The sequence below is a fragment of the Falco rusticolus genome, chromosome Z (genome assembly GCF_015220075.1).
Source record: "Falco rusticolus isolate bFalRus1 chromosome Z, bFalRus1.pri, whole genome shotgun sequence".
NCBI classification, from domain to species: Eukaryota; Metazoa; Chordata; class Aves; order Falconiformes; family Falconidae; genus Falco; species Falco rusticolus.
This window is the reverse complement of record NC_051210.1, coordinates 54,337,108-54,349,174: the sequence shown is the minus strand read 5'-3', so window position 1 is coordinate 54,349,174 and position 12,067 is coordinate 54,337,108. Positions and strand designations below refer to the sequence as shown.

General features: G+C 41.6%; 1 protein-coding gene across 1 annotated transcript; it reads right to left on the bottom strand.

Moving 5' to 3' along the window:
- Positions 1-2,504: 2,504 nt before the first annotated feature.
- Positions 2,505-5,481, bottom strand: LOC119141706 (relaxin-3-like). Its single transcript, XM_037374250.1, has 2 exons — positions 5,171-5,481; positions 2,505-3,005 (listed from the first exon to the last, which is right to left on the bottom strand). Exons 1-2 carry the CDS (start codon positions 5,400-5,402, stop codon positions 2,638-2,640), a joined length of 600 nt encoding a protein of 199 aa, XP_037230147.1. The 5' UTR covers positions 5,403-5,481; the 3' UTR covers positions 2,505-2,637.
- Positions 5,482-12,067: the final 6,586 nt, after the last annotated feature.

The window sequence follows — 12,067 nt, the reverse complement described above, 5'->3', positions numbered from 1 at the left end:
GCTAATTCTCTGTGAATGAAATGAGTGAAAACAAAAGGCTTATTTCTTGGGAAAAAGTATGTTTCTGAAGAGTTGTCATGGTAAGCACAGTGTGTTGCTTTGAACTGCTGCACTCATGTCTATGCTGCTATATACATATGGCAATATGGCCAGAGGAGCTTTCAGCAGAGAAATGTCCTTTTGGTCTGCTATTTGAACCAATATGCCAACTCAGTAATTATTTTACATTTTGAGAGTCTGCTCTAAAACATGTTTGCTTCCCCCGTGTAACTAGTCAGACACCTCATTTTGCATAACAGGTTCGTTTCCAGTCTTAAAAAAAGAATTTGGACACTGAGTCATGTGAACAGGATGGCATCCTCTAGACCTGTTACAACTGAGTGACACATAACTGCCACCTTTGGCTACATTGCAAAGAAACCATTATAAAATATGGCCTACCCACACAGCAAACTTCAGTCTTTGAAAACTCAATTTGCTTTAAAACAAAGAAAACTTTTGCATGCTCTGGTGTATGCACAAATACTTCCCTACTCTAAAATACAGACTGAATTTCTGTCTGTGCCATGGCTTACCTGCTGAAGCTGTTACAGACTACAATGAAGCCTATCAAGAAACCAGCCTGTTAAGAAACCACATGAAACCAGATTTCACCATACCTCTGGGTTATGCATGCTGACGTATCTTGACTCATACCTCTGAAAAAAAGACTGATTTTTCTATTTATAATTCAGTCTCAGTATGAAACAGTTCATCTTGAACTCTAATTTCCACCCAAATTATTTCTAGTTTTACCAGTGGGTTACATCTAACCTGGCAAGTTAAACTCCAGATTTTTCTATTCAAGACCGAAGCTCAGAAATTTAAGGTTTTAACTGCATCTTTGTTTTGCTTAGGATATAAGAAAGCCTGCTCCTTGTATATGAAGCTTTGTACCTTGACAAACCAAGGCTACTGGAGCAAGCAAGCAGAATATACACCATATTTGCCTTTCCCAATATTCCTTTTTAAAAGCTTTGTGGAAAGTTTTCTAGCAAAATGGATCAGGCATACAAGATAATTTTCAGTTTCATCAAGCACTGCATTTTCGTATTTTCCCTTTTCTCAGGGATTCTATGTATCGTTTAGTCTTCTCCTTACTAATGAATCCTAACACCCAAACCTCTGGGTCCTACTCAAAAACAGGGAATACTTCCCCTCAGACTACTCCTGTATTATTCTAGGAAATCCTGATCTAAACTAGGAGTCTCCAAATCCAAAATTATATCTGAGGTGAAGTTTCTGGAAGCTAAGCTGTAGAAGCTCAGCTAGCCTGTTGTAAAGAAAACTGTAGCAGAACTTTACACAGCTCTTCACTGGAGAGTGACGCCTTAACAGTCACTGCAACAACCACGTGGAAGAAGGTAACTCATTTCTTGCCAAACATTGTTACAACAGAAGAGATGGTGCTTTTCAGCTAGAAGGTAACAGTATCCATCTTGAATGCCCATTCTGCCCAGAGTCTACTGAATAAAACTGATATGGCTTAAAAAAAAATAAAAAAAAAAGATAGATGCCTAATTGACGGAATAATAATATCATTTTAGGAAAAGGAATGCAGAAGTGCTGCAATAATCTCACTAAGCACTAGTTCAATCAAAGAGCACTTTTCAAAACAGAATTTGAAGAATGAAGCCAAAGGTAACAACTGTGCGAAGCCATCAAGTATACTCTGAATAAGCTACTGCTACAAAGCTAAGTTACCGTGAGCATTGTGTCAGGAAAAAAAACCCCAAAACCTCAAGTCATGAACAACGACTTGTTACAGCTAGGAAAAACAGCCAGGGAGGCATAAAGCTTAGAAACTACAAAAATTAAATTAACAATTTATAACTACAGAAGCAATTAGTAATTTAGAAATACAGCTGAAGTAGTGTGGACCAGCATACCATAAGAACACACAGGAAGATGTCTGAGTGTTTGCAGAATTAGTTACTTGAAGCACATCCAACATCAGTTTGCAGTAGCAGGGAAATGGGGCAAGTATGGTAAACAAGGGAAGTATTAATACTTCACCCGCAGACTATTTAAGCCCATACATGAATATAATGAAATATTTAGGCTGCAAGTGTTGTACTGTGGTTAAGTTTCTAGGAAGATGATATCACATAAACCAATTCAGCAATTACAAGGAAAAAGTGCAAAGCAGTCAGCAAGCAGAGTCAGTGTTGAGTGGAGTTTCAACTAGCAAAATATCCTTTCTGTACAGCTTTGTACCATGATTCTCATTTCAAGAACATCACTGGATGTTCTTTCTGTTGACAAGGAACAGTTCGGTAACACTTAGTATAATTACACTTTAATGAAACATTATAACATTTTAGGAAGAACTTTAAAGATATAATACATTTGTAATATAATGTAAAGGCTCTACATGAAAATGAAATGTCTTGGTAAAAAATACAGATTAAATGTTACTGCAGCAAAACAAAGTCATTACAATTACATTTGTGGATTTATTTTTTTTTTTAAATAAAACCAGCACTACTGACTGGCACATACAGACAAAATACAGAGAGAGTTTTCTTCCTTGGTACAGTATTCAATCAAGTAGCACTGCAACAAACATTGATTTCATGCATAAGTGCAGACAGGATTTTAAACTCTGCATATAGTACTAATTTCAGCTTTTGTACAGCCCCATTTGCAACACATTCCTGCCAAACCCAGAGATTCTCGTTTTCTTCTGGGATACGTAGCCCAAAGATAACTGTTTGACCCCATGGGGTTTGCAATTCCTGTTCCTCCCCTGTCCTTCTGAACAGCTTCCTCCAGCTGGTGAACAAGTTCTTTGAAGTCATCTGCCGCAGGTACATATTCATTATAGTAATTTAAACTATACAAGTCCTTAAACATCTCCCATCCAAGAAGCAGGCTGCTTCTCTGCAACTGCTCCACTTCAGGACCCAAAATTGATTGCAGCTTTAAGTTTCCCAGTAGTTTGTTACTTGCTGTTTGTGTAGACTCTGTTTAAAGAGAAGACTTTTGTTACTGCAGGACTATCAAGAGGAGCATGGAGCTTTAAGAAATAGCAACAAAACAAAGCACTGTTATCTGGCAGAACTGTCAGTACTGCATAGTCTCCACTCCATGATTTACTTACAGCTTACTTTTAGGGGAATCTGTGTTTTAAAGGCCACACTGCCTGTCAAACATGGAGAGCACATGGCTGCAACTGTACATCCTATCACATCTGCAGTGCGACTGATACAGAAGTGTCAAAAATGCTATAAAAATAAAATTTTGTTGTAAAGACGTACCCAGAAACCACACAGACCTATGTCATGTAGCTCATGAATTGGGTTAGATCACTCCTCTCCCATGCACAATCACACAAGTAGCATCATATGAAGAACAAACATAGGGAGGACTAAATAAGCAAATATTCTATGTAAACTGCTTCTTACAGATTGTATATTTCTATAGCTATATTCAGCTGATACTTTCCACTCATTTCTTTCATTTCTCAAGGTCTCAAGGTATAGACCAGAGGCTTGTAGAATTTACTTAAACACCCTGCACCTTGCTGACTGAAGTGTTCTCAAAAATCCAGCAACTTCCTTTCACCCTATGCGTTTCTCTTGCTTTTACTTATGCAAGGCAATTAGCATTGCTTATTTCAGCTAACGTGAAGAAAAGAAGCTACTTCAAATCCTTAAGTTTAAAAAAATCCAAAGTGTTTGTCTTGTGGTCTTAATGCTGTTAATAAGAGGGGTTTTGTTTCAGAAAGCTGAAAGAACTTGAGAACATCTGGTAAATGTTATATTAATATGGCTAATTAATATACAGAAGCTAACTTTCAGATTGAACAGCTGCCTGAATATGTACAAAAACAGAAGTGGCTGTAGCTACTTTACTAATTAGACAGCAACTGCTACTTAGTAGTCTTTCAGGGCAGGTAAGACTTTTAGTTAGACAGCAAGGCAGCACAGTGGGGGCTCCCCATGACAGTGACTGATGCTCTCAGAAACGACTGTTAACAAAAAGGAAAACAAAGTTGGCTGGGAAAGAACACAATCTCAGCAGCGGCTGTACATACATAATTTCTTGTAAGTACAAAGGTGATTTATTTTCTACTCAACCTGTTGTGAGGAAAAGCAAAAAAAAAAACCACTCTCCAAGAAATCCAAAATACCAGCTTCATTAACCGCCTGAGGTTAACAGCCCGTTTGAACAAGAAAAAAAGCAGTTCTTCCATTACGCATTTTACATCTAAATCCAATTTTTGTCCTTGTCAAAAACGTCATTTTCACCATTCAAAATACCGACATAAATCAGAGTCATCACTTAAAATAACTGTTAACATTACTGTAGCTTGACAACAAAGCCCAGAAAACATCAGCTTACACTTTCTTAATATACTGGACTTGGAACACGTGACACTATCTGAGAAATATTTCACCAACCAGCCGTTTCACCGAGTAACCCTAAAGCAGTTCTTGCCGTTTCAGCTGTTACTGAAGCACCAGAGCCCCATCCACGCTCCAAGGTGCCAACTCCTGCACGGAGCAGCGCAGGCGAGTAATAAAACAACCCCGAACGACCCCGCACCCTGTAACGGCCCCAGCACAGCCCGCCGAGAGGGGCACAGCTCCCAGCCCCGGGCCCCCCAGCCCGCGCCGCACCTCCCCGCACGGCCACAAAGGCGGCGGGGGCGGGGCGGGGGGAAGGTGTGTTTTTTCGTAGTTTTTTTTTTCAAATAGAGAGTTCAGCGAGCCTCGGGCGCCGCAGGGCTGCTCGGGGCAGAGCAACGTCTCCGAACAGACCGAAAACTTCGCAGGTTGCCCCGGCTAACAACGCCCCACCGACGGCCGCGTCTTTTCCTCCGATTTTGCGGGTCTCCCTTCGCAAGTCGCGGGAGCGCGGCCCGCAGCGACAAGGGGAGGGACGGGGACGCTCCCGCCGCGGCTCGGGGGGGGAGAGGCGGGAAGCGCCGCGGGGCGCTCGCCCTTCCCCGCCGCCCCTCACCGCAGCTGTCCCGGGCGAGGCCAGAGGCGCCCCGAGACCACCTCCGCCCGGGGCTTGGGCGGGCGGCGCCGCGCCCCACGGCCGCCTGGCAGGGCTGAGCCCTCAGGCCCAGCCACCGCCCGCGCCCCGTCCGTCCCCGCCCGCTCCGCGGACACTCACTCACCGGCCGCGGGCGCCGGCTCCATGGCCAGCAGGGAGAGCCGCTTCCAGCGGGACCCGCCGCAGGTGAAGATGACGGCGCGGATGAACTCCCTGCCGCACAGCTTCACCCCGTACCCGTCCCCCTCGCCCGCGGGGAACGCGGCGGCCGCCACGCCCCGGCCGCGGAGCTGCCCCGGGGGCGCCGCGCAGAGCAGCACCGCCGCGGCGCAGAGGAGTCGCAGGCTGGCCCCCATGGCGCGCGCCGCCCGTGCCGTGCCGTGCCCGTGCCGGTGCCCGTGCCCGTCCCGCCCGGCGGCTGCCCGCGCTCACGGCCTCGAGGCCAACCGCCGCCGCCCCGCGTGCCGCGCGCGCTGCCGCGGCCGCCGCCGCCTCCCGCCTTTTATGCGCTGAGGGCGGCGCTGAGTCACCGCCCCCGGCTCGGACGCCCCGCTGCTGGCCCCGGCTCCCTGGCCGGGCAGTCCCTGTGCCTGAAACGGGCGTCGAGGCACCCTCGGGCACAGCTCCCTCCTCTGTCCGCCCGTTGCTGGCTGTCGCGGCTCCTCACGCCCCGGTGAAGATGTACCCACCTTCGGCCGCCCTCCTCGGGCTCCCGGCTACCCACCGACCTGGAGACATACTCCAGCCCCTCCGCCGCACCACTCCCTCTCCATCTTTGCTTTTCCTGGCGGCGGTCATGTACCAGTTGCCAATGCCCTCTCAAATGACCCTTAAAATGTGAAAAACTTTTTTGCTCCTCTGTTACTTTCCCTTGCAGATCCAGAATCTGCATAACTACTGCTATCTCCTAAAAAAGCTGGCTGAAGCAAAAAGACAGAAGCAAGTAAGGTAAAATAAACATGCTTCTGCAGAACACAAGCTGTGGACCCCTGAGGTGGGATTTAATAGCCTGAATTCCTCTCCAGTTTGTTTTTCTCGAAACCCACGTTCAGTGGCAGCCATGGGCACCCAGGCATCAAGAGATGCCCCGGCTGACATGCGTGTCCTGCGGCTGTGGAGCTCCATGCCTGTGTTTCACCAGCAGCCCACAGCAGGCTCTCACTGACACAGGTGGCATTCTTTGCACTCACCAAGCAGAACTATGCACCCTCTGAAAGTAAACTTTGCTTTTGTTTGTTTGTTTGTTTTCCAGAACAATAGCAAGAAGGGGATGCTGTTCCCTTTTATAAACAGTCACACTGTGGAAAAGCAGAAAAGTTAATCTCTAAAACTGCAACAAATCTGTTGTCTATAGATCCTTTTGCATGAGGGCTATGCATTCTATCCCTTGAATACTGTTAGTGTACAGAGAAAAACCCTCAAAAGTCAATTTAGAAGGAGAGCACAAAGCAGACAAGCATCCACAGCCTAGTGTACAAAGGTGAATGATTCACCTGTGCTGGCAGAGAAGACATAAGACTCCAATCACATTTTCAAGGACTTGGGTGTTTTACACTGAACTGGATCTGGAAAGAGGCCGTGGAGAGCTAAAACAGTGAGCAACCTGCAAAGGTATCTACAGTTGGACTTTCTTTTTGGCCCAGTCTTAAATCTTTTAGACTGTAGTACCACTTCAACAGTAGACAGTGTCATCCAGACTGTTACTAGGATGCAATCCACGTAAGTGGAGGCTGCCAGTCCAAAAATCCCGGAGAACAAAACCTTGATCTGTTTCTCCCTCAGTTAAAGTCTTAACTGCTATTCTGTCACAGACAAGTTCTGCAGGATCACAACTTGTACTTTTAAGGAGAGCAACAGCAGCTTGATCTTGTTAACATCGCAGACTTTTTCTGAAAATACCCATCGTATCAGGTGAACTTACTCGTAGACTGTAAGTAGTCTTATAGGCAAGGGAATTGTTTTCAGTGACTGGAGAGCAGTAGTTGTGTGCAATAGCACTACCAGGACTTTCAGGGCAATAAGGAAGGTTCCTCTGCCTCAGGCAGTGACTGACCTGGTGACTTACTTAGCTTGTAAACTAATGTATTTTATACCCCACTTTGATGCCCATACCCAATACTGGATCCAGTCTTTAAAAGCAGCAAAATGTCAGGTATGTCTTTCTCAGAGTTTTTACCAGGGATTTCTGAGAGAGGTCCCCAAACAGCAGGCTGATTTGTCAATCTAGCTGGAAAACTCCTGATCCTCCCCATGCTTTACTTTCCAAGTTATCCGGACCATCAGTTACTGTGGTGCCACATCTAACTCTCCCTAAGCAAAGGCTGGCATTATGGTGGCCTTTAGGTTTTTGGTAAGAACCTCATTTTTACAACCGTCAGAAGTACGTAACCTCTGACTACAGCTGCTACATGGCAAGCCCTCAAGACTGGAAAGCAAATTGTTCAAAACATTTTCTCTGACCTCGTCTGCTTTTTTGTCAGGGCTACTGAATGTGAAAAACAATACTTTCCATGCTTTCCATTGTGCTTGTTGGTAGGTGATAAAGCACAAGTTGCCAAAGAGGCCTTGGAGAGAATGTCTTCTCAAGACATTCATAACTCCTCAGGGGAACCCACACCGCAGCGCCCTCCATCACTCTTCTTGTTGAAAAGCATTGGCTACAAATGCTCTTTTGCTAGGATTAAAGACTGCGACAACAGGCAGCAGGTTAATGAGTTTTATTAAGGATCATATCTGAATGACTTGGCAGTAGTTTGACGTTGCTTAATGTCACTATGCTTAATGCTGTTTCACTAGTAGGATATATTGCTCAGTATTTTATCTTCCAGCCATATTTTAGTAACATTGCCTTTGCATCTAGGTCTTTCGATTACATCTACTATGATTTGAACTTACTATATTAGTCACATAACTTTCAACCATACAGGATTTTATACAAATATACAATCTCTCAGTAATATGTCATGAATTTAAATCAAGTCAGAGGTTAGGTTTATCTGTTCATCATAGCTAGAAAAACTATTTCTATTCAAAACAATGCACGCAGAAGAAAATTAATTTAAATACAACCAATATGAAGTAACTGTCCACATTCTTACTCTTTGTATTATAAAGTAGAACAGACAACAGCAAAGAAAAGCATTTTGATTCATGATTTGTAGGGTCTTGCAGGGTAAGTACATCCAGTGTACTGTCTCAATGCAAGTATTTTGTATTTTTAAGTTTCGTAAAATAAGGTAAAGGTAATTGTACCATTTCTCTCCCTTGCACTAGATTTTGAATCTGCTGGCCAATAGCAATCAAAGTTTGTTAGAGGGTAGAGGATGTTTCATGAGAACAAATGGCTAAATAGAAAAGACACCCTTTAACAATACCTTGATAGCCTTGAATACCTTGAGTGAAAGGCATATTCACATGTTAAATGTCAATCTACACAGATGATCAGAAGTAGGACAGAAATGCACAGACTTCAGTAGTCTTTGTTTTCAGAGACTTTATTTCAAATTCATACAATTCACAGCTGCACAAACTGCTCAGTTTTTGAAAGCTGCCCAAACCTGAATTTAAAATATTTTTTAATATTTTAAGTTTGCTTAGTACCAGACAGAATTCTGCAAGACGTGAAATACAGCTGCATGTATGTGATTGGTGATGAAGTACCCAGCTGTCTTCATTACATGTGAGTTTTAGAAAGCAGTTCACCTTTAATAAAGCTAATAGTTAAAAAACGAAGAAATCCAAGCATTGTTATATGTATGTGTAAGTGCTTTCCCCTTCTACTTTTAAAAGTAGTGATATGCAGTCATAGTCATAAGACAACTTCAAAACATTTAGGAAGGGGCTGTAAGAATCAAATTTCCCCATTGCAAGGAAGGGTTCAGAAAAGTTACATCATTCATCCCAGCAATGAAGGAAGGAGCCCAAACTGGACCCCCAAAGTGACTTTGCTTGTTTCTCAACAATACTCATGTCCTATCAAAACCAGATTAAAAAGTGTGGGGCAGGCAGTTCATGGCTCACAAGTAGTGTGCAGTTTCTTGGATTCTAAATGAGTCATATCCATAATGAGAACATGAAGAGTTTAATTTTGACATCCTAATCAAGACTTAGCTCTTGCTTTCCTGGAAGAATCCTGCTCTGAGTGACATTGATTCAGGATACATGGCTATCAGACATTACAACCAGAAAAACCGACAGGATTAATGTAAGAATAGTGCCCTCAGGTCAGAACAAGCTCCCCCTGCAGTTACTCTTCTCTTCCACAGTGATTCATGAAAACAAAGACTGTTGCGGTTAAGTCTTACAGCTGAAGCCAGGTGAGCACCAATGACAGAAGGCAGCAGGATGTTTTAGGTGTTTTATTTATTTCCATGAGTACAACTGGTATGATGATTACAGACAACTTGTGCTGTAAGCATCTATTTCCCTGAAGCAGACCCTGTCAAAGGTAAGCTTTCCTGCTTTCTTTCATTGTTCTCTGAAGGAAATCACACAGTTCAACCACTCTGCGGCTGGATATCTGTGTGACAGATATGACTGGGCTTGGCACATGCAAGCAGTAGAATAAATACTCTGTAACAAAGAATGACCATCTTCAAATAAAAAACATGTATTTATCAAGAAAAAAGTAAAGCTAACAGTAAAAAATAAAGGCAGTAAATATGACTAACCTTTAATTTGTTGACAACCTTTGGCACATTCTACATAGCCTGTTCAAATCCATTTCTGGGTTTGGCATTAGACTGTCCTGCTTAAAGCCTGTTACTTTTCCCTTATAAATTTGGTAACTTTCACTGATACTTGCTGTGTAACACTGAATTAAATTTGCCCCATTTCCATCACTTTTTAGTGTAGACTCTTGCAATGGTTTAAAACTACTGATCTAAGTTTAACCTTTGGGAGAAAAAAAATCTCAAATTTAGCTAGGATGGAGTCATAAATGGCTATTCTATTATCTCTTAAAACTCCTGTATAGGTCATTATTTTGCTTAAGTCTGCTTGCTTTAACACCGCTTGCCTTTTGATCCAACACCATAGCCAGCAATCTATTGCAAACACACAGATACCAATTCCTAATTCACAGTGAATAGGACTACGGTATTTCTTAATTTTCTAGGACTTGTAAGTAAAACTGCTGTATGGACTTATTACAAATGCTCTCTTGTAAAACTGTCTTTCATAGGATTAAAAGGTAGGTTAAAAGGCACAGGTGGAGACACACAAATACCAAAGCAAACTGGAGATATACAAATACCAAAACAAGCTGGCTTATTGTTTTTCTTTCTTGGAAGAAAGAATATCAATAGATGACAGAGATTGAAACTTAAAAGGCTGTTAAAACTTCTTCAAAATTAAAGCAAGGTGGACTTCAGAACTTGAAGGAAAGGTAGCAGATGATCTGTTGCTCAAAACAAAATAAAAACAAAACAAGTAAGTAGGGATACATATGCCCTAATGGTAGTACGTAATATAGCAGCAAGTGGTGAGGAGTTACACTACAGGACAGGCAGAAAATGTGAGGTGGTCTTGGGCTGCGTTTTGTGAGCTTAAGAACATGTGTAGTACCATAGGCTGAGTTAAGGCATGCCTTCCAAGACAATTAAAATCATTGCCTTAAATCCTAACCAGCCAAATTTTAGACCAAGCTATTGTAACCAAACAAGCTATTACAACCCGTATTTCACTCTGCATGTTAAAATGCATCACATTTGATACAGACTGAACGCATTGTTAACACGCAGAGGACAGAATCAATTACAGCAGTGATTGTATGCAGAAGTGAAAGCACTTTCAGAAATCAATTGTACACAGTTATGGAAACTCTGCTATTAATTTCTTCTATGTTGAGAACCTTTTGTTTTATTACATATTCACCTGCCTTACTGTAACAATATTCTAATTTTAGTCAACTAGTCCTCAAAAACTGATTTGGGGCATTATATCCAGCTGGAATTTAATGTTTGACTCAACAGATTGCCAGTGCAAACTTAGTTCATTACTGGATGTTTTTTGAGCATCTGTGTGTTGATGAATGATGTTTTTCATTTCACAGTTAGACTATTGCTAGAAGAGTTTCCATGCAAAACACAAAATAATCTGTTTTTAAACAAGACTTCCAACATAGAAAGATGCATTTTTTGCCACATGTAGCATCAGAAACATTAAAATATACTAAAATTATATTCTTAGTATATACCATGCTAGAGCAAAGACATGCAAAAGTCCCTCAGTTTTTCAATACTTGTAAGGCTCCTTGGATGTACCGATTACAAAATCATACAGTAATAATTTTGCTTGCTGTTAGCCTAAGTTAATATTCATCTTAGTAGTGAAACTCCGATTTCATGTAAACAAATTATCCTGAGTTTCAGAATGTCAAACAAGCATGAAAAAGATTCAGGAAGCAGCTACATAATCTGTTTTCTCTTTTTGAGAAATTATCTCTTCTCATACTTTAATACAGATTTTCCGAAGAGTAAGACATACAGTTAGCGAGTGACATGTTTACTTCTGAAGCTACTTCTGATAAAAGCTGTTTATTTCAGAATTCGAAGCAGAGATGGTGAGTTTACTGCCTAAAGAACAGCAAATAAAAAGTGTCTTATTTATCAAAGAAGCTGTCTATTCCTGACTTCAAATTGAGCTGTGCATCCTTAAATATACTAATTATCACCATGTTTATACAATTTTTTAACTACCAATTACTTTATTTTTGTTGATTATAGTGAGTTTGTTCAGCACCAGACATTTTTACTACAGGTGAAAGTTATTTTCAGACTCTAAATAAACAGTGGAAATTCAGTATTTCATTCTAAACAAGAAAAATATACCACAGCAATAATGGATATTTTCAAGACACACATACAATATGAAAATCATTGCTTTAGAAAGTAATGATTTATAAAAATGAATTATATTTTTATTTTATAGTATCTCATAATTTTCTCAAAAAATTAATGATTCATTTCTGTCCAAAACCAGTATTAAAATCACATCGCAGATATTAAGCTTTAATACCATA